The sequence below is a fragment of the Saimiri boliviensis genome, chromosome 21 (assembly GCF_048565385.1).
Source record: "Saimiri boliviensis isolate mSaiBol1 chromosome 21, mSaiBol1.pri, whole genome shotgun sequence".
Taxonomy (NCBI): domain Eukaryota; kingdom Metazoa; phylum Chordata; class Mammalia; order Primates; family Cebidae; genus Saimiri; species Saimiri boliviensis.
Window position 1 is genome coordinate 12,908,033 of NC_133469.1, and position 26,471 is coordinate 12,934,503.

The 26,471-nt window shown below is 53.9% G+C and overlaps 1 protein-coding gene across 7 annotated transcripts in view; it reads left to right on the top strand.

Moving 5' to 3' along the window:
* Positions 1 to 23,043, top strand: part of CSNK1E (casein kinase 1 epsilon) — a 38,139-nt gene extending 15,096 nt beyond the window's left edge. For 4 of the 7 annotated variants that reach the window (XM_074391269.1, XM_039463085.2, XM_074391268.1 and 1 more), the window contains exons 3-12: positions 11,186 to 11,296; positions 11,424 to 11,572; positions 12,733 to 12,961; positions 13,630 to 13,800; positions 14,744 to 14,892; positions 18,312 to 18,372; positions 19,214 to 19,406; positions 19,504 to 19,643; positions 20,500 to 20,564; positions 21,833 to 23,043. In XM_074391269.1, the coding sequence (XP_074247370.1) occupies positions 11,186 to 11,296; positions 11,424 to 11,572; positions 12,733 to 12,961; positions 13,630 to 13,800; positions 14,744 to 14,892; positions 18,312 to 18,372; positions 19,214 to 19,406; positions 19,504 to 19,643; positions 20,500 to 20,516 (1,220 nt within the window). In that variant the 3' untranslated portion in view covers positions 20,517 to 20,564; positions 21,833 to 23,043. Of the gene's footprint in view, positions 1 to 11,185; positions 11,297 to 11,423; positions 11,573 to 12,732; positions 12,962 to 13,629; positions 13,801 to 14,743; positions 14,893 to 15,676; positions 15,796 to 18,311; positions 18,373 to 19,213; positions 19,407 to 19,503; positions 19,644 to 20,499; positions 20,565 to 21,832 lie in introns of those variants that run through there. The other 3 variants (XM_039463089.2, XM_074391270.1, XM_074391271.1) reach the window with 2 other exon arrangements.
* Positions 23,044 to 26,471: the final 3,428 nt, after the last annotated feature.

The following is a 26,471-nucleotide window of genomic DNA, read 5'->3' on the forward strand; positions in this document are numbered from 1 at the left end:
GTTCATTGCTGAGTGTTTAGTAGATGACCCTTCCCTGTGGACACCCTGGAGCTCGGAGGGAGGGACCGTGTGCAGTGCTGCTGGTTTAAAGGTTTTGTCTGCAACCCCAAGCTACTCCCGGGGTGCAGGCATTAGATAGTATCTGCCAGTACCCAGCACACGTGGCTTGCCCGCAGTGGATGTTCACTGAAGGCTAGTCAAGTAAACCAGTGAGAAAACAGGGACTGTGACATGCACAGACATGTGCAGCAACCTTACAGCAGGATTGAAAAAGGCTGGGGTGACTGGGCATGGTGGCCTACTCCTGTAATATCAGCACTTTGGGAAGCCAAGGCAGGTGGATTGCTTGAGTCTGGGAGCTCAAGACCAACCTGGGCAACATGGTGAGACCCCATCTCTATAAGAAAAATACAAAGAAGTAGCTGGGCATGGTGGCATATGCCTGTAATTCCAGTTACTCAGGAGGCTGAGGCAGGAGAATGTCTTGAACCTGGGAGGCTGAGGTTGCAGTGAGCCGAGATTGTGTCATTGCACTGCAGTCTGGGTGACAACGCAAGACTCTCTCTCTTTTCTTTTTCTTTTTTCTTTTTTTCTTTTTTTTTTTTTTTTTTATAGAGATGGGGTTTCTCCCTCCCTGTTAGTCAGGCTGGTCTCGAACTCCCAACCTCAGGTGATCCATCCACCTTGGCCTCCCAAAGTGCTGGGATTACAGGCATGAGCCACCATGCCCGGCCGAGACTCTGTCTCAAAAAAAAAAAAAAAAAAAGAAGGAAAGAAAAAGACGCAGGGGACCCCTGCGTCTATGCTTGGCTGGCTCCCAGACACAGCCTCTGCCAGGAAGCCTCACCTGGAGTTGGAGTGGAGAAAAGAAAAAGAAAATCACAAAAAAGATTTGGGGTCCAGTCCATGTTCAGATCCCCAGTCTGTTCCTCATTTGCTCTGTGTGACCTGGAGTAAGTCACCGTATCTCTCTGAGCCTCAGTCTTTTTATCTGAAATGAGTGTATCCAGCTCCTTACTGTTTGTGAAATTGGAGTGGGTGTAAAGACCCTCATATCACTGAAGCTGTTGGGCTCAGCACTGAAGCCCAGAGCCACTGGCTGGAGGTCAAAGGGCATGGAGACAGCTCTTGTCACATTCTTGTGCCTAACACGGCACCCATTCCAGGTCCCGACCCTCTTTTTGCAGACAGGAGACTGAGGCTCATGGCTGGAGGGGGGACAGCCCAAGATCACTCAGAGAAGCCAGAATCTCATGTGGTGGGACCTCCCTGGGGACAGGACTTCCTGTTTATCTGCATAGTCATCTCATTCATTTTAAAGACCAAGTCCAGATTTACTCCTCTTTGTACTGGCTCTAGAGTAAATGCAGCCAAAGTTTGGGCGCTGGTGCTTCCTTTTACGAGCTGTATGCGCATGAGCAAGTGATGACCTTTCCATCCTTGGCTTCCCCATCTGCAAAATGGGAGTGTGAGAAGTAATGAGATCATGGCATGTAAAATACCCACGTGTGCTGGGCCCAGAAGTAGTGCTGTGCGCTGTGACCCCACCATTGGTCTCAGTTTCTAGTTGGGAGTTGCTTTCGAAGGATCTGGGTCCTCTGGGTGTGAGTCTAGGGAGGTGAGTCAGACTCCTGACTCTCCCGTCTTCACTGGTGCAAGGCGCTTGGGGGACCCTGCCCCGACTCCCCATTCCTGCCAGCACCCTCCTGGGCCCTGTCTTGTGGGTTTGGGGACAGTGATGATGGTAGGGCCTCCCTGGCCAGCCTCACTGGCTACATTTATTCAAAGCTTTGGCCACGTTCTCATCCCTAGTGCTGTGCCAGGGCCTGACTCCAGATGGCCTCTGCAGGTGGGGCTGGATGCGTCTTCCAAGCATTGCTTTCCAGGATCACCTGAGGGCCGGCACACTGTGGATGGGGCTTCTGCCCCCCCTCCCTCTGCATCATACAGGGTCAGACAAGAGAGTGGGGCCTGCTGTTGCCGGTCCAGGGTCTAGAGGTGGCTGTCTGGGCCCATTCACTAGACTTGGATCCTGGGAACTTTTAGACCTCTTAAGAGCCTCTGGTTCTCAGCTCTGAAAAGGGTGGTGAACCGTGTTCGCTGCTGACAGGTGGTTCCAGGGGTGAGAGTTAGTTCGGGGAACACTCCGGGCCTCTGATGGGTGGGAACTGAGGTTGCCGCCACTGCTGCTGCTGGAACAGGTGGGCTTCCTCCCCTGTCCTCAGTCCACCCAGGTTCCTGACTCTGTCCATGTGTCTGGAGTAGGCCCCCATGTGAGGCTGGCCACCACTGTGGCCACCTGGAACTTGCCAAGTTCCCAGCCCCTCTGGGGCCCGCCAGGTTCAAGCCCTTTTCTGTGTCCAAGTTTGTTTTGGGAACTGGCAGTGCCCGCACTGTATCTAACTCATGGGCCATCTTCTGTTCCTGAAATCAGGCAGTTCTTCCAGCTTCTAGGCCTTCACATGCAGGGGACTCCTGTGTTTATGCTCGGCTGGCTCAAAGACACAGCCTCTGCCGGGAAGCCTCACCTGGAGTTGGAGTGGAGAAAAAACACAGGGGATTTGGGGACTAACTTCTTTTTTTTCTTGTTGAGATGGGAGTTTCGTTCTTGTCGCCTAGGCTGGAGTGTGATGGCACGATCTCCGCTCACTGCAACCTCCACCTCCTGAGTTCAAGCGTTTCTCCTGCTTCAGCCTCCTGAGTAACTGGGATTACAGGCTCCTGCCACCATGCGGGGCTAATGTTTGTATTTTTAGTAGAGACAGGGTTTCACCATATTGTCCAGGCTGGTCTTGAACTCGACCTCAGGTGATTTGCCTGCCTCAGCCTCCCAAAGTGCTGGGATTATAGGCGTGAGCCATTGTGCTGGGCTTGGGGACTAAGCTGCAAATCCTGGCTGCGCCCCAACCAGTTCTGTCAGCCCTCAGGCCAGTTCCCTAACCTCTCTGAACCTCAGCTCAGTGGCTGTAAGAATTAAGAGAGCTCAGAGAAAAGCCTGAGCTTCCGGATAGAATTTAGAGGCCGCCAAGGAACTCATTAGTGGCAGGACCTGCTGCAGGGGGAGGCAGCTCTGGCAGGTTTCCAGCACTGGAGGGGGTCAGAGGCTTTGTCTAGCAGCTTGGGTCCCTGTTCCCGGGAAGTGTGTGGCATGTGATCATTTGACCTTTGGTGTCTGTTTCCACATGTCAAACAGAAATGCAAACAGTAGACTGGGTGCAGTGGCTCACGTCTATAATCTCAGCACTTTGGGAGGCCGAGGCAGGCGGATCATTTGAGGTTAGGAGTTTGAGACCAGCCTGGACAACATGGTGAAACCCAGTCTCTACGAATAATACAAAAATTAGCTGGGCGTGGTGGCGTCTGCCTGTAATCTCAGCTACTCGGGAGGCTGAGGCAGGAGCATCGCTTGAACCCAGGAGGCAGAAATTGCAGTGAGCCAAGATCGTGCCACTGTACTCCAGTCTGGGTGACAAAGTGAAACTGTGTCTCAAAAAGAAGAAAAAAGAAATGCAGACAGTAGTACTCGAAGGGCGGTAGAAGGGCTCGAGGGTAGGAGGGCGGCTAGGTCTACCCACTACCTCCCCAGCACCTCTCCTCCCCAAACACATCTGCTGAATCACCAGGTGCTGCAGGTCCTGCCTCCAAAGTGTCGCTCAGTCTCTGCACCCTGCCTGGGCAGGGCCACTATCAGCTCTTGCCTGGACTCTGTAGTAGCACTCCCAGGCCTTCCTCTGCCCCTCTAGCCTCCTCCAGCCCTTTCTTTTTTTTCTTTTTCTTTTTTTTTTTTTTTTTGGACATGGGGTTTCGCTCTTGTTACCCAGGCTGGAGTGCAATGGCACGATCTCGGCTCACCGCAACCTCCGCCTCCTGGGTTCAAGCAATTCTCCTGCCTCAGCCTCCCTAGTAGCTGGGACTACAGGCGTGCGCCACCATGCCCAGCTATTTTTTGTATTTTTAGTAGAGACAGGGTTTCACCCTGTTGACCAGGATGGTCTCGATCTCTTGACCTCATGATCCACCCGCCTCGGCCTCCCAAAGTGCTGGGATTACAGGCTTGAGCCACTGCGCCCGGCCTCCTCCAGCCCTTTCTTATCCACTAGGTAGTCTCAGCAGGGCAATATTTGCCCCCCAGGAGATGTATGTCAAGATCTGGAGAACTTTTGCTTGTTAAAATTTAGGGCAAAGGGGGTGCCCTGGCATCTAGTGGGTAGAAATCGGGTGCTTTTAGACACCCTGCAGTGCCCAGGGCAACCCCATAACCAGGAATTCTCTGGTTCCAGGATCAGTAGTGTCAAGGTCGAGAGATCCTGGATCATACACCTGAACGTGGCCTTTGGTTCCTCGGGCTGAAGGCCAGGATCTTAGCTGGCTATTCAAGACTCTTCAGATCTCTCCCTTGCCCACCTCTTCCATTGTCTTTTTCTGCTACCTCAGGGGTCCCGATGCACCTGCTCCTGTTGGGCCTTTGCCTGTGCCAGGCCCTCTCTTGTCTATCCAGTACAGTCCTACTTGGCAGTCAGGAGCCCTTGTAGTCTGCCCCCCGAGGAGGCTCTCCTTTCCTCCGTAGCATGGCTTACTCCCTCTTCCTCGCCTCCCACTGGCTGGACACCAGCTCGTCTCTAGCCTAGGGGCCGCATCATGGAGCACTGACTGTGTGCCAGGCGCACTCTAAGCATGTTTGCTCTTCAGCATCCTCATGGGCCGGGTGCAGTGGCTCACCCTGTAATCCCAGCACTTTAGGATGCCAAAGTGGGTGGATCATGAGGTCAGAAGTCAAGACCAGCCTGACCAACGTGGTAAAACCCTGTTTCTGCTAAAAATACAAAAATTAGCCAGTGTGGGTGGTACATGCCTGTAATCCCAGCTACCTGGGAGGCTGAGGTAGGAGAATTGCTTGAACCCAGGAGGCAGAGGTTGCGGTGAGCCGAGATTGCACCATTGCCCTCCAGCCTGGGAAACAGAGCAAGACTCCGTGTCAAAAAGAAAAAAAAAAAAATCCTAATGAGCCAGCTAGTGTCATCAGTTTATAGACAAGGTGCCTGGGGCTCAGAGAGGTGAAGTGCCTTGTCTGAGGACCCCTGGCCAGGCGTCCAAGTCAGGATTTGGGCTCTAGCAGCTTGGCTCTGAAACTCACACTTTAATTGCTGCACTCTCCTGCCTCTCTGCTCCTGGGGAGATGGAGCATGGCCAGGGGACTCTTAAGGAGCCCAGCCTCCCTCCTGTGCCACATCCTTGCTCCCCTATGGAAACCTGTGTGGCTCGTCCCAGTGACAAGCATTGATATGTCAAAAGCTCTCTGCAGTTTGCAAAGTACTTTCTTTCCTGTTGCTGGCTATATTGAGTTATTCATTCTATTTTTCTTTTCTTTTTATGAAAAATCCAAATAACACAAAACTAGAAATCAAAACACAAAAAATGTGTTAAGTCAAAGAAGCCAGTCACAAAAATCACGTGTCATAGGATTCTGTTTCTGTGAAATGTCCAGAAAAGACAAATCCATAGAGACAGAAAGTAGATTAGTCAGGGGGTAGGGGATGGAGTTAAGAGATCCTCCCCCATCTCAGGCCTTACCCGACTAAAGGCTGCAGGGTGATGAAAATACAGCCTTCCTGGGCCAGGCATGGTGGCTCATACCTGTAATCCCTGCACATTGGGAGGCTGAGGCAGGTGAATCACTTGAGCCCAGGAGTTCAAGACCAGCCTAGGCAACATGACAAACCCTGTCTCTACAAAAAATATAAAAATTAGCCCTCTCTCTCCCTCTCTCTCCCTCCCTCTCCCTCCCTCTCCCTCCCTCTCCCTCTCTTTCCCTCTCTCTCTCCCTCTCTCTCTCCCCCTCTCTCTCCCCCTCTCTCTCCCTCTCTCCCTCCCTCTCTCCCTCTATCACCCTCTCTCTCTCCCTCTCTCTCCTCCTCTCTCTCCCTCTCTCTCCTGCTCTCTCCTGCTCTCTCCCTCTTTCTCTCTTTCTTTTCTGAGATAATGTCTAGAAAAATAAAAAAAAAAGAAAAAAAAATTATCCGGGTGTGGTGGCTTGTGCCTGTAGTCCCAGCTACTTGGGAGGCTGAAGTGGGAGGTTCACCTGCGCCCTGGAGGTTGAGGCTGCAGTGAGCTGTGTTAGTGCCACTGCAGTCCAGCCTGGGTGACAGATTGAGACCATGTCTCGAAAAGAAAAAGAAAATGCAGCACCCCCTAACCTCAGCACCTGTGGGGAATATGTTCCAGATCCCCCTCAGATACCAAAATTCTCCAGTTCTCGAGTTCCTGATATCAAAAGGTATGGGATTTGTATATAACCTACACACATTCTCCATATAATTTAAATCATCTCTAGGTTGCCTGTAATACCTGATACAATGTAAATGCTATAAAAATAGTTATGCTGTATTTTTAATTTTTTTTTTTTTTTTTTTTGAGACGGAGTTTCGCTCTTGTTACCCAGGCTGGAGTGCAATGGCACCATCTTGGCTCACCGCAACCTCCGCCTCCTGGGTTCAGGCAATTCTCCTGCCTCAGCCTCCCAAGCAGCTGGGATTACAGGCACACGCCACCATGCCCAGCTGATTTTTTGTATTTTTAGTAGAGACGGGGTTTCACCATGTCGACCAGGATGGTCTCGAACTCTCGACCTCGTGATCCACCCGCCTCGGCCTCCCAAAGTGCTGGGATTACAGGCTTGAGCCACCGTGCCCGGCCTTTTTTTTTTTTTTTTTTTGAGATGGAGTTTCGCTCTTGTTGCCCAGGCTGGAGTGCAATGGCGCGATCTCGGCTCACCGCAACCTCCGCCTCCTGGGTTCAGGCAATTCTCCTGCCTCAGCCTCCTGAGTAGCTGGGATTACAGGCACACGCCACCATGCCCAGCTAATTTTTTGTATTTTTAGTAGAGACGGGGTTTCACCATGTTGACCAGGATGGTCTCCATCTCTTGACCTCGTGATCCACCCGCCTCGGCCTCCCAAAGTGCTGGGATTACAGGCTTGAGCCACCGCGCCTGGCTGTATTTTTAATTTTTATATTATTTATTTATTTACTTACTTTTGAGACATGGTCTTGCTCTGTCACCCAGGCTGCAGTGTGGTGGCATGATCATGGCTTACCTCAGCCTTGACCTAGGCTCAAGCAGTCCTCCCGCCTCAGCTTCCTAGGTAGCTGGGACCACAGGCAAGTACTACACCTGGCTAATTTTGTTTTTTTTGTAGACACAAGATCTCACTATGTTGCTTAGGCAGGCCTCGAACCACTGGACTCAAGTGATCCCTCAGCCTCCCAAAGTGCTAGGACTGTACATGTGTATCACTGAGCCCAACCTACTTCTTATTGTTGTATTGTTATTTTTTTTTCCCCTACATATTTTTGATCCATAGTTGAATCGGCAGATGCGGAACCCACAGCAGATGCTGGTACAAAGGGCTGACTGTTCTAAAATTGTGGTAATCACTGCACAACCTTGGGAATATACTAAAAACAGTGAGTCCTCCACTTTGAGTTAGTCAATTGGAGAGTTATGTGAATTACATCTCAATAAAGGTGTTGAAATAAGTAACAACTTATAACACAGTATCCAGTGAAGCCTCCCCGGCTTCCTCTCTGACCCACTTAGCCCTGCACCAATGTGTTCAATGTTTCTTTATGTAGTTAGAGCCAAACACAGATACTTAGTTCCCCACCTTTTTAAAAGAAAACTGAAATGAGTATGAAATATACATTGTTCTGTGTTTTGCTTTTTCACTTCCTGTATCTTGGAGATCTTGCCACTTCTGTGCAGGGAGAGCTTCCTCATTCTTTTTCCGTTGTATTCTGTTTTATGGATAGGCTGTTCTTTAATCAGCCCCCCTCTCCCCGCCCCCAAGAGGGACTTACGCCTTGTTTCCAAGCTTCTGCTGTTGCAAACAGCCTGCAGCTAACAGCCTGGTCCCTGCCTTGTTTTGCACCATGCTAGGATGTCGGGTAAACTCCCAGGAGTGGGGTTGTTCAGGTCAGGGCTGAGTGATGTCAAATCCCCCTCCAGTGGCCACTCAACAGTTCACACTTCGACCACCTGGGAGCAGCGCTTAGCCACCCCACAGTCTTGCCGACAGACCTGCTTTATCTTGTGAGACTTTTGACAATCCTAGGTGAAAAATGGTCTTTCAGGATCATATTAATTTGCATGTTTCTTACAAGGAGGTTGGGCATCTTTTCCTGTGAGTAAGGCTTTTCTGTTAATGAGCTCTTTCTCTGTGAAGTGTGTGTTCAAATCCTTTGCCCTGTTTTCTGTTGAGTCTTTTTCTGACTGATTTGTAGGCGCTTGTTACATATTAACTCTTGGCCTTTGATCACAATTGCAAGTGAGTACTTTCTTATGAATTGTTTCTGGTGTTTTTGCCATGCAGAAGGGATTCCTTTTTTTGGAGAGGAAGGAGTTGTGGTTTTTGTTTTGTTTTGTTTTGTTTTGTTTTTAATTTAAATTTCAGGCTTCAGGATTTTAAATCAGGGATAAAAATAAAAGCCTTGCTTAACCCCAAGGCTATAAGGCAATTCTCCCTTCTAATATTAAATGTTGAGTGGATGCAAAGAATACATATAGAACACCTGGTGGCATAAGACATCCCTCCCTAGCACCACCCGCTGACATTTAATCTTTTTCCTTTTGTATTTAAGTCTGTATTGTCCAGTCTTGTCGCTGCTTTGATATGGAAACAAGCAGAGCTGTGCAAGCACTCTTCTTTTCTTTTGAGCCAGAATCTCTGCCACCCAGGCTGGAGTGCAGTAGTGCAATGTCAGCTCACTGCAACCGCCGCCTCCTGGGTTCAAGCAATTCTCCTATCTCAGCCTCCCAAGTAGCTGAGATTACAGGTGCCTGCCACCATGCCCAGCTAACTTTTGTAATTTTAGTAGAAATAGGGTTTCGCCATGTTGGCCAGGCATCACCATGACAGAAATTCTCATGCCCATCAGCAGGCACTCCCCACTGCCCGTGCCCCTGGCCCCCAGCCACCGCCATTCGACTTTATGTCTCAATGGATTGGCCAATTCTGGATATTTCATGTGAATAGGATCACACAACGTGTGTCCCTTTGTGTCTGGTTTTTTCTAAGTAGAATGTTTTCAAGGTGCATTCCTGTTGTAGCATGTATCAGTACTTTATTCCTTATTTATTTATTTATTTATTTACTGGGACAGAGTCTCCTCTGTCACCTAGTCTGGAGTGCAGTGATGTGATCTTGGCTCACTGCAACCTCCACCTCCTAGGTTCAAGCACTTCTCTGCCTCAGCTTCCCGAGTAGCTGGGATTATAGGTGCACGCTGCCACGCCCGGTTAATTTTTTTTGGATTTTTATTAAGAGATGGGGTTTCACCATCTTAGCCAGGCTGGTCTTGAACTTCTGACCTCATGAACAACCACCATTGGCCTCCCATAGTGCTGAAATTACAGGTGTGAGCCACCGTGCCCGGCCTTTATTCCTCTTTATTGCTGAATAACATTCTGCTGTGTGGAGACAACGCATTCTATTCGTCTCTTCATCTGTGACAGTTGGTGGCTTCCCCCTCCGGCTGCTGTGAGGAGTACGCTGTCTGGGATTCCTGGGTGACTGCACCACCGTTCCTTTTCTTTTGCTGCCGGGCACCTGGGCTGTTTGTGCCTGTATAAGTCCTTGTCCTGTTCCACTGGGGCATATGTGTTGCTGAAGGACGTACACTCAGGAGTGGGTGGTTTGGGCGAGCATTTATGTTCAGCTTTACTCAGTAGGTGCACGGGCTGTGCCCACTCACACCCCCACCTTTATTTCTTCGTTACCAACTTTTCCTCCCCTTGAGATTTCTCCTGGTTGTGTGAGCCACGGTGTCCTTTCTCAGCTGGCCAGCCGGTTGTTCCAGGGACATTATTCCTGACGAGTCTCATCTTTTCTTCGGATTTGAGGTCTTGCCTTTCTCCTGTCGTGGACTCCTCCTAGGGCTGTGTCCCCGGGGGATGTGCTGGCCTGTTTTCTGTGCTGATGCAGCACTGGCCTACTCCTGGTGGGCTGGCCGCTGGCCCCAAGGAGACACCCTGTCTTCCAGCCTCGCCCCAGCCCCTTCTTGTCTTCCACTTGTATAGCTACGGAAACTGAGGCAAGGTGCACTTTGGGTTAGGTCTTTCTGGTGACTTCTTGATTCAGGGGACTGGGCCGAGGCAGAGAGCAGGGCTTTGGTGTGTGTGAGGGTAGTTTTTTTTTTTTTTTTTTTTGAAACGGAGTCTCGCTCTGTCGCCGGAATGCAGTGGTGGAATCTTGGCTCCCTCGTTCACCTCCTGAGTTTAAGCAGTTCTCCTGCCTCAGTCTCCCCAATAGCTGGGATTACAGGTGCTTGCCACTACGCCTGGCTAATTTTTTGTATTTTTAGTAAAGATGGGGTTTCACCATGTTGGCCAGGCTGGTCTTGAACTCTTGACCTCATGATTTGCCGGCCTCAGCCTCCCAAAGTGCTGAGATCATAGACGTGAGTTACCACACCCGGCCAAGGATGTTTGAGAAGCCAGGAGTGGGTTGGGGGAGAGATGGAGGTGCAGGCAGGACCTCTGACCTAGGCTGGAGGCCAGGAGAGCCGGGTCGACGTTCCAGGCCACCATTTACTGGTCATGTGACCTTGAGCGGGCCTCAGTTTTCTCATCTCTAGAATGGGGGTGAGAATCAAATGAGACGCTGCAATAGAATGTTCGGGGCTCCCTCTGAAGGCACCGGCATTGACTGAGGGGTTGTGTGGCCGTCCTGTCATCCTGCAGGCCAGGGTGGTCCTGGGTTGTGCGGTGTATTTGGCAGCTCAGCCCCATTGGGCCCCTCCTGTGCACGTGTCACCACCTCAACCCGACAGACCCCGCTGCCCAGCCTTTCGCCAGGCCTCGGCCCCCTCCCTTAGATGGTCTGTGAGCCTTTTGCATCCCTGCCCCTTGCCCCATTTACATTGGGCCTCCTTGTTGCCCCAGCCTGTGGCTCTGGGTAGCCCTTGTGTGTCACCTCTGTCCCTCGCAGGGCTGCTCATCTTTCCCTGCAGGAAGCCTCTGCTGAGCCTCCTTTGCCCCCTTCCCGGCCTCCACTAAGAGTTTCTCAACTCAAGTTGAGATGGCCCAGGGCCCAGCACACACCAGATCTCAGAAATGCTTAGTGGGGCTCCTGGGACTGCTTGGCCTTTTGAGGGTGACCCTGGTCCCTTGTTTCCCCGCCCTGGGCAGGTGCCAACATCGCCTCTGGTGAGGAAGTCGCCATCAAGCTGGAGTGTGTAAAGACAAAGCACCCCCAGCTGCACATTGAGAGCAAGTTCTACAAGATGATGCAGGGTGGCGGTGAGCGCAGGGCGGGAGGCGGCAGGCGCCGGATGGGTGGCGGCAGGTGTAGGTGGGAGGCGGGTGGTGGGGCAGGCATGGCTGGCTGCCTCTGACCCCTGACAGAACTTCTCTGCTTGGCCCCCAGTGGGGATCCCGTCTATCAAGTGGTGCGGAGCTGAGGGTGACTACAACGTAATGGTCATGGAGCTGCTGGGGCCCAGCCTCGAGGACCTGTTCAATTTCTGTTCCCGCAAGTTCAGCCTCAAGACGGTGCTGCTCCTGGCCGACCAGATGGTGAGTCCCTGTCCCCTCTACCCCCAGCCAGGTACCTGTGGGCCCAAGATACCAGCCTGGCCTCCTGTCTCCAGAGGATGCCAGAGGACAGGCCTGGGCCAGGCGAGGTGGCTCACACCTGTAATCTCAGTACTTTGCGAGGCTGAGGCAGGCGGATCACAAGGTCAGGTGTTTGAGACCAGCCTGGCCAAAATGGGGAAAACCTCGTTTTTACTGAAAAGAGAGAAATTAGTTGGGCATGGTGGCAGGCGCCTGTAGGTAGTCCTAGCTACTTGTGAGGTTGAGACAGGAGAATTGATTGAATCCAGGAGGCAGAGGTTGCAGTGGGCCAAGATCATGCCACTGCACTCCAGCCTGGGCAACAGAGAATGACGCCATTAAAAAACAACAACAACAACAAAAAAAACTAGAGATGGGGTCTCACTGTGAGACCAGTGTGACCATCATGGTGAAACCCTCTGCTAAAAATACAAAAAACTGGTTAGGCGTGGTGGCATGCACCTATAGTCCTAGCTACCTGGGAGGCTGAGGCAGGAGAATCACCAGAACCCAGGAGGTGGAGGTTGGCAGTCAGCCAAGATTGTGCCACTGCACTCTAATCCGGGCAACAGACTGAGACTCCATCTCAAAAAATAAAAATCAAAAATCAAAAATCAAAGGCAACAGGGCCGTGTGTATGCCTGAGTTTGGCATCCTTCAGAGGCCCTGTCTTTGGTCCTCCGTCTCTGTCTCCCGTGCCTGGCTTAGGCTTCCCTCGTGTTCCCTGCCTGCCCTTTCCCTGCATCTGTTGTCTCTGGTTCCCTAAGCCCTGTGAGTGTGGAACAGGGCAGGCAGGCCTTCCACGGGGACCCAGCTGCCTTTCTAATGAGCTCTTCATTTCTGGATCTTACCATTAGCCTCCCTGCATTGCTCTCTCTCTCTCTCACAACCAGTTTGGTGAACTCCTTCAGAGTTCATCCCGATGGCACTTTTTCCAGGAGGCCTTCTCTGGCCTGCCCCTTGAAATCATCCTTCATAGTGGAAGGCAGACCTTTCTTCCTCTCCAGGGTAGGGACCAGGTGTATGTTTTCCATCTCTGTGGCCCCAGCCCTCGCCTGGCCCAGAGCGCTGGGTGAGGGCCCCTCTGTCGAACACCTGCTGAATAGCCCCCTACTCCCCAGATCAGCCGCATCGAGTACATTCACTCCAAGAACTTCATCCACCGGGATGTCAAGCCCGACAACTTCCTCATGGGGCTGGGGAAGAAGGGCAACCTGGTCTACATCATCGACTTCGGCCTGGCCAAGAAGTACCGGGATGCCCGCACGCACCAGCACATTCCCTACCGGGAAAACAAGAACCTGACCGGCACGGCCCGCTACGCCTCCATCAACACGCACCTGGGCATTGGTGAGGGAGCCAGGCCTGGAGCAGTGTGCACCTGGAGCCGCTGGCCAGGGCCCAGCTCTCTGGAGCCCTCCCACCCGCTACCTTAGTGGAGACCCCCGGGCTCTTTTCTAGTGAGAAAGTCCACACCCCATCTGCCCCCCGGCTTGGGCTTATTCCCTGTCCTTGCAGTCGGGCCTTCCCTTGGTAAGCCAAGCCGTGTGCGATGGGTGCACACCCTGGCCCCGCTTCCTTCTCTGCCCTGTTGAGTGGGTGAGGACACTTCCTATTGGTGCAGGCTGGGAAGCACAGGCTCAGAGGTTTAAACACGAGTTGCTTAAGGTCGTGCAGCTTAGCGGATGCCAAAGCTGGGTTTGACTCCAGCCCTGGCTGATGCTGAAGCTTGTGACCTCTCCACGGGGTGGACCAGGCAAGGGGCCAGTAGGTGCCCACTCACAGGCATTGAATGAGTAAGTGCCTGAGCTGGAAAAACTAGGGCCAAATTAAGTTGAGAAGGTCCTGCCTTAGGCTGCTTCTCTGTAGGAGGGGAATAATAGCAGTGCCTGTCTTAAATGAGTGCAGTGAGCAACATGGGAGGGTGCTTGGTGCATGGTGAGGAGCACGACCCAGAGGATGAGCTAGGGGCCTGAGTGGACCCCTGTCCCTCACCTGGTCTTTGATTCCCTGTACAGAGCAAAGCCGTCGAGATGATCTAGAGAGCCTGGGCTACGTGCTCATGTACTTCAACTTGGGCTCCCTGCCCTGGCAGGGACTCAAAGCAGCCACCAAGCGCCAGAAGTACGAGCGGATCAGCGAGAAGAAGATGTCGACACCCATCGAGGTCCTCTGCAAAGGCTATCCTTGTGAGTAGCCCAATGGGAGGGGACACGCCTGGGGGCCACTGGGGCGCTGTCTAAGGGAAGGTGAGGCCATACAAAGCTCACACTGGGGCCTGGCATCCTGGCTCAAGCCTGTAATCCCGGCACTTTGGGAGGCCGAGGCGTATGGATCGCCTGAGGTCAGTAGTTTGAAACAGCCTTACCAGTATGGTGAATCCTCGTTTCTACTAAAAATACAAGAATTAGCTGGGCATGGTAGCAGGTACCCGTAGTCCCAGCTACTGGGGAGGCTGAGGCAGGCGAATCGCTTGAACCTGTAAGGCGGAGGTTGCAGTGAGCTGAGCAACAGAGCAAGACTCCATCTTAAAAAAAAAAAAAAAACAAAACCGGTACTAGGTTGCCCCAGCCCTTGGCACCCAAGCAGTAACCCCTGGCTCTCTGCCACTCCTTGGCACAGCTGGAAGGCCTGGTTTCCCTGGCCTGGGTGTTACACCTGTTGCTCCCCAGGCCATGTTCCTGCCTCATCTCCCAGCGGCCCTCTCCCCAGTTTTTTTTGAGAAGGAGATGGAAGTTTTCCTCCTCTTGCTTAGGTCATGTGGGAAGGTCCCATCAGGCTCCTGCAGTCCTCTAAAGTTCATGGCAACAATTGATCTTCAGGTCCCAGGGTGCTTGGTGAGGGCAGCCAAAGAGCTGTGGGCATGGCTCCTGGAGCCGGCTGCATGGCAGAGGCTCCTGGCCGCTGTTGGCAGGTCTTCCCTTGCTCGGAAAGTGGCAGAGGCTCTGTCCCAGGCAGGCCAGGCTTTCATCGTGGTAGGGAAGGCTGGGGTTCTGTTGCCTCCTTTTTGTTCCCCCTGTCAGATTGAAAGTATCTGTAGTAACAGTGGGTGGCTAGGACAATGCTGGCTGCAGGTGCTCTGGGAGTGTGGCCCTCATGGTGGCCCTCTCTGTCCCCTGCAACCCCCACCAGCCGAATTTTCAACATACCTCAACTTCTGCCGCTCCCTGCGGTTTGACGACAAGCCCGACTACTCTTACCTACGTCAGCTCTTCCGCAACCTCTTCCACCGGCAGGGCTTCTCCTATGACTACGTCTTCGACTGGAACATGCTGAAATTCGTGAGTCACCTGGAGACCAAGGCGGGCTTGGGGGACTGGACGGGGAAGGCCTTGACTCATAGGGCCAGAGTGAGCTGGTGGCGGGCGGGGCTCCCGACAGACAGGAGGTATGAGCTGGACAGTGTGGTTGATGTCACTGGGGTCCCGGAGCCCTCCTGCCTCATCCGTGCTGATGGCTCGTGCCGCCATAGGCAGCAGGGCCCAGGCAGGGCGCTGCCTCCCGTCGGAACAAGGAGGACCTGGCATGGCCTTGGGTCCCTCCTGGGTGCCCGAGGTGAGATATGGGTGCTGCTGGCGGTGTCCCCTGCCGCCCTGATCGCTGTCTACACTATCCTGCTGCTCCTGTTCTGCACGTCCCAGGCGGCTACCTGCACTGAGGCCCCTCCGGCCAGCCTGGACCCAGTCATGCTGCTTTCTTTTTTCTTGGTCATGGGACCCTGGGTCTGGCTCGGCAGTTGTTCTGTTTCCCTCCTTTAAGAGTCCTGGGGGTGGGCTGGGGAGCAGCATTGGCTGGCTGTGCCCAGAGCTCTGGAATCCGTGAAATTGTGTATCTTGTTTCACATCTCTTCTGGAAAAGGGGGCTTCCTTGAGCCAGGCTCAGCCCTGTGACAGCCCCGTGACAGCGAAGGGAACATTCTGTCCCCACCCCTGTCCCTGTGCCGGGCCCACATACCCACCCACGTACTGGTAAGGATCCTCTGAGGCCTGGCTTTTCCAAGATTTACCACTTGACCAGGGAGCGCAAGAGGCTGAGCCTCAGCTGTGCTCTCTTTGTCCCTTCCAGGTGCCCGGCGCCCCTGGGCACCCAGAGCCCCCCAGATAGGCCCATGGAGGAGGTGGACGAGCTGCTCCCCCAAAACTACTGGCCTGTGGTCTGGACTCCAGGGCCCCATTTCTGATGTCGTCAGGTGTGCCTGAGCCCATCGGGGCCAGGCCTGAGGAAGTGTTTCTTGGGTAGAGGGGATGGTGGAGAAGGCCCTGCCATGGGATCCTTGGGAAGGAGCCAGCCGCCCGAGGGCCAGGACAGCCTCAAGGAAAGATGGCAGCCACTGCCCAAGAGGGGCGTGATGGGAATGGGTCCCAGGACAGACTCACAGCCAGACCCCGCCGGCAGCCTCTGTATTGAACCTGAACTCATTAAACACCACCTCTTGCTCCATCCTGGTGAGCCTATTTCATGGCAGGGCCCTCGGCCACCTTGCCACATGGTTAGGACCAAGGCCTTGTTCTCCTGGAAGCCAAGTTCGGCACACTGGTCTGGGCTTCTCTTCTCTCTGGTTTCAAGACAGTGATGTCTCGTTCACTGGGAAGTGAGAGGTCAGGCAGAGAATGGGGGTCTTGCAGGCCAGGGACCTCAGGGAGAGAGGCCTCTGTTACCTTTTTCAATGGGTGGGAATGGGATAGGGCCAGGTGGTGCCTTCTCTGATTTTACCCTAGACCTTCTGGCTTCAAATGAGGCTCAGGGCCCTGGGGCACCTGGGACCATTGCTTTCCACCACAGGGCATTGGGCATTGGGCACCTTCTCATCGAGATAGTCACTCCCAAGTCTGGTTTTACGATGGGCTTGGCCCTCCAGCTCAGCACGACTCCAAGAATGGATTTGTATTCTCTTAGACTGACACTGTCCAACGTGGTAGCCACTGGCTACATGCGACACATTTTTAATGAACTAAAATTAATCAAGACTGGAAATGTCAGCCAGGAATGGTGGCTCATGCTGTAATCCCAGCACTCTGGGAGGAAGAGGACGGTGGATCACTGGAGGTCAGGAGTTTAGACCAGCCTGGCCAATGTGGTGAAACCCATTTCTACTAAAAATATAAAAATCAGCCGGGTGTGGTGGTGTGCACCTGTAATTCCAGCTACACAGGAGGCTGAGGCAGGAGAATCACTTGAACCCAGGATGAGAGGTCGCAGTGAGCTGAGATTGTGCCACTGTACTCCAGCCTGGGCAACACAGCAAGACTCTGTTACCAAAAAAAAAAAAAAAAAAAAAAAAAAGACTGAAAATGTCGTTCCTCAATCACCTCCGACACATTTGAAGTTCTCAGGAGCCAGATGTAGTGGCCACCACATCCCGCAAGGCAGACTGGACCATTTTCTTCATCCAGAATGTTCCGCTCCCATCACTGCTCTGGGTGTCTCCCTTATGGATTCTCGCAAGACTGTCCAGCCAGCAAGATCTCTTCTCTAGCCAGGCCAGGAGCACCTCTCCACCCAATGCTGCTGCTCTCACTGCCTTCCTGGAGTCCCTCTTGAGGCAGGCTCTGGAGTTAGAAGCTGGGCAGAGGTGCCCCTGGCCTTATCCTTTGCCTATCTGACTCATTGCCACGGCCACTGTGGTGAGCTGAAGCACTTCCAGCAGCCCCCTGGCAGAAGCACCTGGAAAACATGCAGTCGGAACGTTCACCCTGAGGCCAGGCCCCTCCCACACCCCCGACAGTAGACAGGACCCCTGTGTTCAGCATTGGGGTGCTGGGATCTTTGGGTCCCTGGAGCCTTGAAGCCACTCAGCACATACAGCCACAGTGTTCCGAGGGCCAACCAGCCGTCCAGGAAGGAATTACAGCCAAAGACAGAGGTCCATGTGATGACAGGTGGATGCTTGCTGACCTTTTGTGTTTTCTATGGGCAATAAAGGCCAAGAGAGCTCCCTGCTGTGCATTTCTTGTATCCTGTGGGTTGGATGGGACCTTGGAGAGTCACCCGCTTCCTGCCTCTGGGCTGGCAATGGCCTGAGTCTACTGGGCTCACGAAGGGCAGGACCTCTAGCCCTCCGCTTGGCTGGTGGCTGCAGGGCTGCACGCCTTGGAGCGAGTCACTCAGCCTCTGTGTCCCAAACTAGGGAATGAGATTGACCGGCCTCGCGGGGTTGGTGTGACCCTGCCCGCAGGAGGTTCAACACAGAGGTACCGTGGCTCATGTTCCTCCCCAGGCTTTGCTGTGGCTCTGGCTGAGTCACTGTTGGCCAGCCTGCAACTGAGTGGCAGCCCAGGGTGAGGACCAGAGGTCAGGAGTTGGAGCCCTGGTGGTCCCCGGCCTGTCTTGAGAGGCTTCTAGGTGGGAGGATGAGAAGATGTGTCTCTAGAGTGTTCTGAGGCAAGGCTCTGAACGGTGACTTCTTGGGGTGCTGAGAGCAGAGTGGGACTAGGTGGCAGAGGCCTGGGTTCAGATCCTAGCTCTTCGCTGAGCTGTGTGACTCCAGGCAGGTCATGAGGGGTTTCTGGGCCGTGGTACCTCACTAAGGTTCAGGGATCATTCTAGTCCTAGCCACCACTTCCTGGAATTCCTTAAAGACAGGGCCCACCCCCACCCCCACTTCTTGGCCAGTCTCCTGGGAGAGATGTGGGTGGCAGGAACCACACCCTGTGGCCCATGAGCAGGCCCCCAACTCAGCCCACAGCTCTCTCCTCCACAGATGCGGCCCCCCTCCTGCCAGCCCCCTGCCCTTCCCTGCGGACGGCCCCGGGATGAACTAGGTAATGCAGATGGGCGCTGCTCCCACACCTGCTCCTCTCTGGGCCTTTCTCACTTCCTCCTGCGCAGGGGGCAGCAGTAGCTGGAGAGCAGGGCCCCTGAGGGCTCGGGGTACCTCTTCTGCTCCAGCCTTGCCTGCTGGGCCTCTTCTTTCTCCGTGGGGCATGTGACTCCATTTTCTTCTCCAGCTCCTCTTGAGCCCCCGTCCCAAAGCAGGCAGTGATTCGGTGGGTCCCCTGGGTCTTCTGGCTGCGGCCTCCACTGTACCTACCAGAAGCCATTGCCAGGTCCTGGCAGGGGAAAGACGGCTCCCTGATGAAAAGAGCCCCTGGCTGGGCACTGGGAGGGCTGATTTGAGTCCTGGCCCAGCCTTCCACTAGTCTTGTAACTCTGGACCTGTTCTTTTTCCCCTCTGGACACCGCTAGCCAGTCTGCTAGAGGCCTCTCACCAGCTTCCCTGCTCGGTGTGGTAAACACTGAATAGTTCAGAGCTCTCAGTACACAGAGGGGGATAGGGCAGGCCCAGCCCAGGCGGGGAGGGCCAAGGGGTGCTCTTGATCATCCTAGGGGCATTGGTTGTCCTGGCTCTGGCTCCATCCCAGGAGAGCAGGGCAGACTGACCTCCCTCTGCCCCCAGACTACTGCCTCCTTCCTCCAGGTGGTTGTGTGGCTTCTTGTCCCTGCTATGTGATCATGGCTTCCTGCGCTTGGGGGCGAGGCTGGAGCAGAGGGTTTCTGAGATGCCCATGCGGCCTCCCTCCCCTGCTGTGCCCTGCAGGGCTGCTGGGCCCAGAGCACCCTGGCCACTGGGGCTGACCAGTGTCCGTTTTTGCTTCCCTGCAGGGTGCAGCCCGGAACCCCGAGGACGTGGACCGGGAGCGGCGAGAGCACGAGCGCGAGGAGAGGATGGGGCAGCTACGGGGGTCCGCGACCCGGGCCCTGCCCCCTGGCCCACCCACGGGGGCCACTGCCAACCGGCTCCGCAGTGCTGCCGAGCCTGTGGCTTCCACACCAGCCTCCCGCATCCAGCCAGCTGGTGAGCAGGGCCCTCAGGCAGCGGGCTGGTCTTAGGGTGGGCAGGGGGTGCTGGGTGTGCCCACTCTGAGCGTGGCTTCCCACGCCTCTCCCTTTAGGCAATACTTCTCCCAGAGCGATCTCGCGGGTGGACCGGGAGAGGAAGGTGAGTATGAGGCTGCACAGGGGCGCGCCCGCCAACGTCTCCTCCTCAGACCTCACTGGGCGGCAAGAGGTCTCCCGGATCCCAGCCTCACAGGTGAGCTGCCCCCTGCCAGTCCCCCTGGGCCTCACGCTGAGCTAGAAAGCACCCCCCCCCCAGGGTGAGGTCAGGCCTCGGTTGTGTTCTGCCCTCTCCACTGACGCTGCTTGCCTTGGAGTGAACCTGTCTGTTGAGCTGGGACTTGACCTCATTTAATCCTCTGAGGTCTAATGAGCCCTCTTGAACACAGTCATTCAAGGCTCAGAACAGTAACATTCCCTGGCAGTGGCACAGCTGGGCTCAGGCCCTCGCTGTCAGGGGCCCAGCCTGGGTGGGCAGCAGGGGCTCAGAGATGAGGTACTCCTGCTCCCTGGCATCAGGGACCCCCCCACCGCAGGAGCCTCTGTGAGCACTGGCCAGAGCATGGGATATGAGAGCAGTGGGGTCCCATCCACTTTGTGGCCGTGTTTGGATGGGAACACTTGGGAAAGGGAGAATCTGCTTACTGCCCAGGGAAGGTGACCTGGCAGGGGCGGGTGGGAACCCTGCCCTTGTCCTCCTGCCTGTGGAGGGGGTGCTCTGGGCCCAGCAGCCCTGCATGGCACAGCAGGAGAGGGAGGCCGGGTGGACATCTCAGAAACCTCTGCCTGTGAGCAAGGAGGGAGTTCTGCGAGAGAACCCTCCTTGGCCTTCTATTTAGGTGGCAGACTTAGCTCCCTGGACAATGTTCCTAGAGTCATTGGGGCATCTTAGAGTCATTGGAATCACACATCGCTTCCCTTGGCTTGAGGGGCTGTGTGGGGGTGCGGGTAGAGCTCCATAGTGGGGAGAGATTTGCCAGGTGTCCATTGTCAACAGCGGAGGGACTTGACTTGAAGCTTGTTCTTCTCCCTCCCTCCCCCGCCCTCAAAAGACAAGTGTGCCATTTGACCATCTCGGGAAGTGAGGAGAGCCCCCAGTGGACCAGTGTTTGCTTAGGTAAGTCCTTGATGCTGTAGATGGAACCCGCCCAGCCGGCCCTAGAAGCTCTCAGGGCCCCGGAAAGACCAGTGTGTTGTGGAGGGGGTGGGTGGCAGTGGCAGATGGTACCAGGCGCCTCAGAACTAGGGGACCTCAAGGAGTTTAAAACCTCAGAGCCTGCCTGACTTGGGACCAAGGGTCTCTCTGCTTAGGCCTGACCCCACATGGATTCATTTCTGCTGGAAAAACTCTTTTTCTGCCTCTGGGCCAGCCCTCTGTCTCCTTTTGCTGTAAAGTATTCTGGAAGGTTGGTTCCCAGCAGACGGGGGGCCATGGGCACACACGCTGACCTCTCCCAGGGCTTTAGCCCAGTCTCAGCCTCTGGGCTGTTACACAGGTTAATTCCTGCACAAGACTCACAGCAGGACTGTGGAGGAAGCGTAGGAGGCCGTTAGAGGCCCCTGCGGGCCTGGGAGAGGCCCTCTGGCCAGTGCGGGCCTCCTGGTCCTTCCCTGACTGCATGAGGCCTTGAGGCAGGGTATGGAAACTCTCCACTCTGCTTGGGAAGGGGAGGTGGTAGGGGTTCTTTGGGCTTGTTGAGGGTATAATCTGAGCTCTTTGGGGAAGGTGTGTAGGCAGTAGCCCGACTCATCAGGGGACTCGGCTTCCCACTGGGACCATCTGAGTGTGGTCTGTGTTGTAGAAATTCATCCACAGAGGGAGTGGAGGCATGAACAGGGCTGGCCTTCCTCAGATCTCAGGCCCAGGAACTAGGCCATCCATGGGCAGATATCTGAGAGTGGGGTGGGAGATGCTCACCAGGAGGGCAGAGGAGGGAGATAATTCCTTTCTGTCACATAAAGATGGATCTCTTAGCATGCTGGGCCTTGAGCCAGGCTCTGGGGCCCAGAGGGAGATAGACCGAGGGCCAAGAAAACAGGAGCCTTGGGGAGCTGGGTGCAGTGACCTGCGCCTGTAATCCCAGCACTTTGGGAGGCCGAGTTGGTCGGATCACCAGCCTGGCCAACATGGTGAAACCCCGTGTCTGCTAAAAATACAAAAATTAGCCAGGCGTGGTGGTAAGCGCCTGTAATCCCAGCTACTTGGGAGGCTGAGGCAGGAGAATCGCTTGAACCCGGAGGCAGAGGTTGTAGTGAGCTGAGATCGTGCCACTGCACTCCAGCCTGGCGACAGAGAGAGACTCCGTCTTAAAAAAAAAACACAAAAAACGAACAACGCCAGTGGCAGCCGCGCACCTCACCTGTCTTCTCCCTTCCCCATTCTAGTGTCTTCACTGTATTTTCTTTTAATAAACAAAAAAAGATGGAAAAAATAAACCACTCAAAAGAACAACAACAAAAAAACCCAGCACAAAACCGACAATGGATTCTGTTTCTCTGATTTCTTTGCCAATGGCAAGAAGATGGGATGCCCTCAGCACTGAGGATTCTTGACCCCTTGTGGTGCCTGCTGCCCCCAATCTTCAGGCTGCCAGATGCTCCCCCGACAGCTCCAGGCTGTAGGAGTCAGACGCCACAGCCCCGACCGGCCTGCCATTTCTGCCCCCACCCACCACCTGCCGGGAGAGGAACGGTCCATGTCCCGGAAGTGGCAGGTCCCAGAGCCGAAGCTGGCCCTTGAGCATCATCGGAGTGATGTGGTCAGTCGAAACCCATCAAGTTTCCCTAGCCTCAGAATCCAGGAGATATGCACAGCGACACCCACTCTGAGATGACAGTAGCCAACTTCCCGTGCTGAGCTTTTCCAGTGTCTCTCTGGCCTCCAGGCTCCTCCTCTGCCTCTCCTTGGAGTGGGTGGGGAGGTGGTGGGGGCCGGCGTCCCTTGTACGCGTGTGTGGATGTATTGACCTGTGTTTCCCAGGACAGCAGGTGCCCCGGCCCACCCCATCTGCCAGGCTGAATTCCTGTTCTCCCGTGTCTACTAACAAGGACATGGGGGTGGGTGGTGACCCACATCCCTCAGAGCTCGGAGGGTCCTTGCTGCTGCTGATGCCCCCCAGCCCATCATCAGCTGGTGGCAGCTCCATCTTCCATTCCTGGTTTTAGGGCAGAATCCGTGGAGACTACTTCAAGAAGGCATCTGGCTCTGAGTTAACAAATGACTTCCCTGATCCTGACAGTCACCTGGGGTCCCCCCTCTCCCTGGATTCCACTGTTCTGAGCAGGAACCTGGGGTCAGGGCTGGGTTTCGGATTAACCATCCTTCCTAGTTAACACCTCTTTTTGTTATTTTATTTTTGTTTGTTTTCTCCGTGTGTTTTCCTAATTTATTTACCTCTGTTTCCCCTTTTTCCTTTTTTTTTTTTTTTAATTAAAGAGCAAAGCTTTTTATTACTTTGTAATTTAAAAAACTGAAAAAAAAAATACTGAAGAACTTTGGGGGGAATTTTGTACTTTTTTCCTGTGTAAATATTGGACTTTTTTGAGCTTTATTGTGGTTGTTAATTTGAAGTAATAAAGTAGAAAAGATAAAGTGACACAGGCAGCCCCTGGTCCACCTCTGTGCCCTTGAGCTTTCTCCCAGCATACCTGGAAGTGGCCTTGCTGGGATCAGTGGGAGTCAGTGAGGAAAAGCCCTTGCCCTGGAGGCCACTGTGGCCAGGGCCACTTGCATCTCACATTTGGGCAGTGGTGGGATGTCCAGGGGGCTTCGAAAACGAGTGCATACAGGAGCCACGTGGGGGTTTTATAAAGAGGGCTGGGATAGGCCTCAGCATCTCCCCGCACACTCCAGATGTGTGGATGGCCTGGGACCCCCACCCCGACCTTGAGAAGCAAGGTCCTAAAGACTCTTAACACATGATTTTATCCACACAAGAATTCTGAGTTAGGGTCTTGTTAATTGCCCTGCCTTCGGACAAGAAACTGGTCCTGGGGTAAAATAGCTTGCCCACAGTCACAGCTCTGGGGGCAGAGGCAGGACTTGAGCCCAGGCCATCTTGCTGTGGGGGCTGGGGGGTGCTCTGGCCCTCTCCACCGCTGACTGCAGGGCTCCATGAGGGAGGGTGCTAGGGTGAGCTGCGATAATGACCCTGGGTGAGGGCTTTCAGTCAAGCCTTGATAAAAGGGCAGCACTCAGCCTTGCCTGCCTTGGTCTTACCAGCTTGGTAAAGAATCTGTTGGCCAGGTGCGGTGGCTCCTGCCTGTAATCCCAGCACTTTCGGAGGCTGAGGTGGGCTGATCATGAGGTCAGGAAATAGAGACCATCCTGGCCAACATGATGAAACCCCATCTCTACTAAAAATACAACAAATTAGCCGACCGTGGTGGCACATGCCTGTAGTCCCAGCTACTCGTGAGGCCAAAGCAGGAGAATTGCTTTAACCCAGGAGGTGGAGGTTGCAGTGAGCCGAAATCGTGCCATTGCACTCCAGCCTGGGTGACAGAGTGAGACTCTGTCTCAACAACAACAACAAAATCTGTCAGTCTACATTTATCCAACACCGTTTACTTCTTTTTGTTAACCTAAGAGCCATTATTGCCATAGTTTCAACCCATAAGCAAGAGCGAAACTCTGGCTGATAAGTGAAAGGGAAGAAGCAGCAGCCTGGGAAGCCAGTAGAGGGCCCTGGGAGGTTCCCCTTGGGCGTTTTGAAATCCTGGATGTAGATCAAGGCCCCTTCCAGTCCTGGCCGTCAAGACCCAATGACGCGCAGGCTCACGGCCTGGTGATGGGTTTCCTGCTGTGTGAGGTCCAAGTAAAGCTGGGTCCCCTTTACAGGCCTCAGGTATCAGGTGTGTTACCCAAAGCCAGGAAATGCCAGTGGGTCCAGGAATGCCTGGGCGGTAGCCGGGAGGACTCTGGACAGTTGGTCAGCCTGCGAAGAGCCATTTTGTTCACCCCTACTTGGTTGAATGAAGAGAGTCCCCCTCTTCCTGGACCTTAGGACCTTCTGGGCTAGACAGCCTGACATCAGACACCAAGTGGAAGTTACCAACTAGGGGCCCTGAGAGAAAGTAATAAGGAGTTGATCTTTATATGTCTTTTACAGTGAAATGTATAGTTGCTTTTTTTTTTTTTTTTTTGAGACGGAGTTTCACTCTTGTTACCCAGGCTGGAGTGCAATGGCGCGATCTCGGCTCACTGCAACCTCTGCCTCCTGGGTTCAGGCAATTCTGCCTCAGCCTCCTGAGTAGCTGGGATTACAGGCACGCACCACCATGCCCAGCTAATTTTTTTGTATTTTTAGTAGAGAGGGGGTTTCACCATGTTGACCAGGATGGTCTCGATCTCTTGACCTCGTGATCCACCCGCCTCGGCCTCCCAGAGTGCTGGGATTACAGGCACGAGCTACTGCGCCCGGCCTATAGTTACTTTTTTAAAAAATGTTTTGAGACGGAGCCTCGCCCTATCACCCAGGCTGGAGTGCCAAGGTGCGATCTTGGCTCACTACAACCTCCGCCTCCTGGGTTCGAGCAATTCTGCCTCAGCCTCCCAAGTAGCTGGGATTACAGGCATGCCACACTACACCCAGCTAAATTAGCTAGGTATGGTGGTGGGTGCCTGTGATCCCAGCTACTCGGGAGGCTGAGGCAGGGTAATCACTTGAACCCGGGAGGTGGAGTTTGCTGTGAGCCAAGATCCATTGCACTCCAGCCTGGGCAACAAGAGTAAGACTCTGTCTCAAAAAAAAAAGTTGAATTGTAATTTATGTGCAGAAAAAATGCACATATCTTGAGCATACCTTTTTCTTTTTCCCTTTTTTTTTTATTTGAGATGGAGTCTCACTCTGCCTCAGCTCTCTTGCTCTGTCAGCAGTCTCAGCTCACTGCAGCCTCTGATTCTCCTGCCTCAGCCTCCCAGTAGCTGGGACTACAGGCGTGCGCCACTATGCCCGGCTAATTTTTGTATTTTTGTATTTTTAGGGTTTGACTGTGTTGGCCAGGCTGGTCTCAAACTCCTGACCTCATGATCTGCCTGCCTCAGCCTCTCAAAGTACTGGGGTTACAGGTGTGAGCCACCGCACCTGGCCTTGAGTGTCTGTCTGTCTACTCCCGGTGTTTTCTACTCCAGATGTTGTCACTGCCTGGATGTAGGTGTCTGTCAATATGCCAGCATGTCCCCTCATGCACCTTCCCTTCCACACGCACTCCCCAATACACACACAGGCATCCACTCCTGTAACTTCCATCACAGGTTATGTGGGGCGTGAGAAGGGAGCTTGAGGCTCAAGAGACAGGAAGAGGAAGGCCCGGGCTGGGACACTCTGATGGGCTTGGTTGGTGGGAGGAGATTGTTGTGAGGTCAGCGAGGCCTGCAAGTGTTTTGGAGGCCACAGAACCCTTGAGCAGGGAGTGTCCAAGACTAGACAGCCAAAGATCCTGAAGAGGAAAGAGGGAGGGACCAGGGAGACTGACCTGGGACAAAAGAAGGGGCTGGGCCTCCTCTGCACGTGGTCTGGTCACTTCTGCTCTTGTTTCTTATCCCCTTCAAAAATACAAGCTCCTCAAGTCACTGGCCTGCTCCCTCCCCATTCACTGCCTGCCCACTTCCTGCCCTTGGTGCTCCCACCCAGGGTTTCCTAAGGGAGAATGAATCAGGCAGGCCCCTGAAGCAGCTCCAGTGGGAGCCCCTTTAGTGCAGTGTTCTATTTATTTATTTGTTTATTTATTTATTTATTTATTTATTTATTATTTTTTATTTTATTTTATTTTTGAGACGGAGTTTCACTCTTGTTACCCAGGCTGGAGTGCAATGGCGCGATCTCGGCTCACCGCAACCTCCGCCTCCCGGGTTCAGGTAATTCTCCTGCCTCAGCCTCCTGAGTAGCTGGGATTACAGGCACGCGCCACCATGCCCAGCTAATTTTTTGTATTTTGAGTAGAGACGGGGTTTCACCTTGTTGACCAGGATGGTCTCGATCTCTTGACCTTGTGATCCACCCGCCTCGGCCTCCCGAAGTGC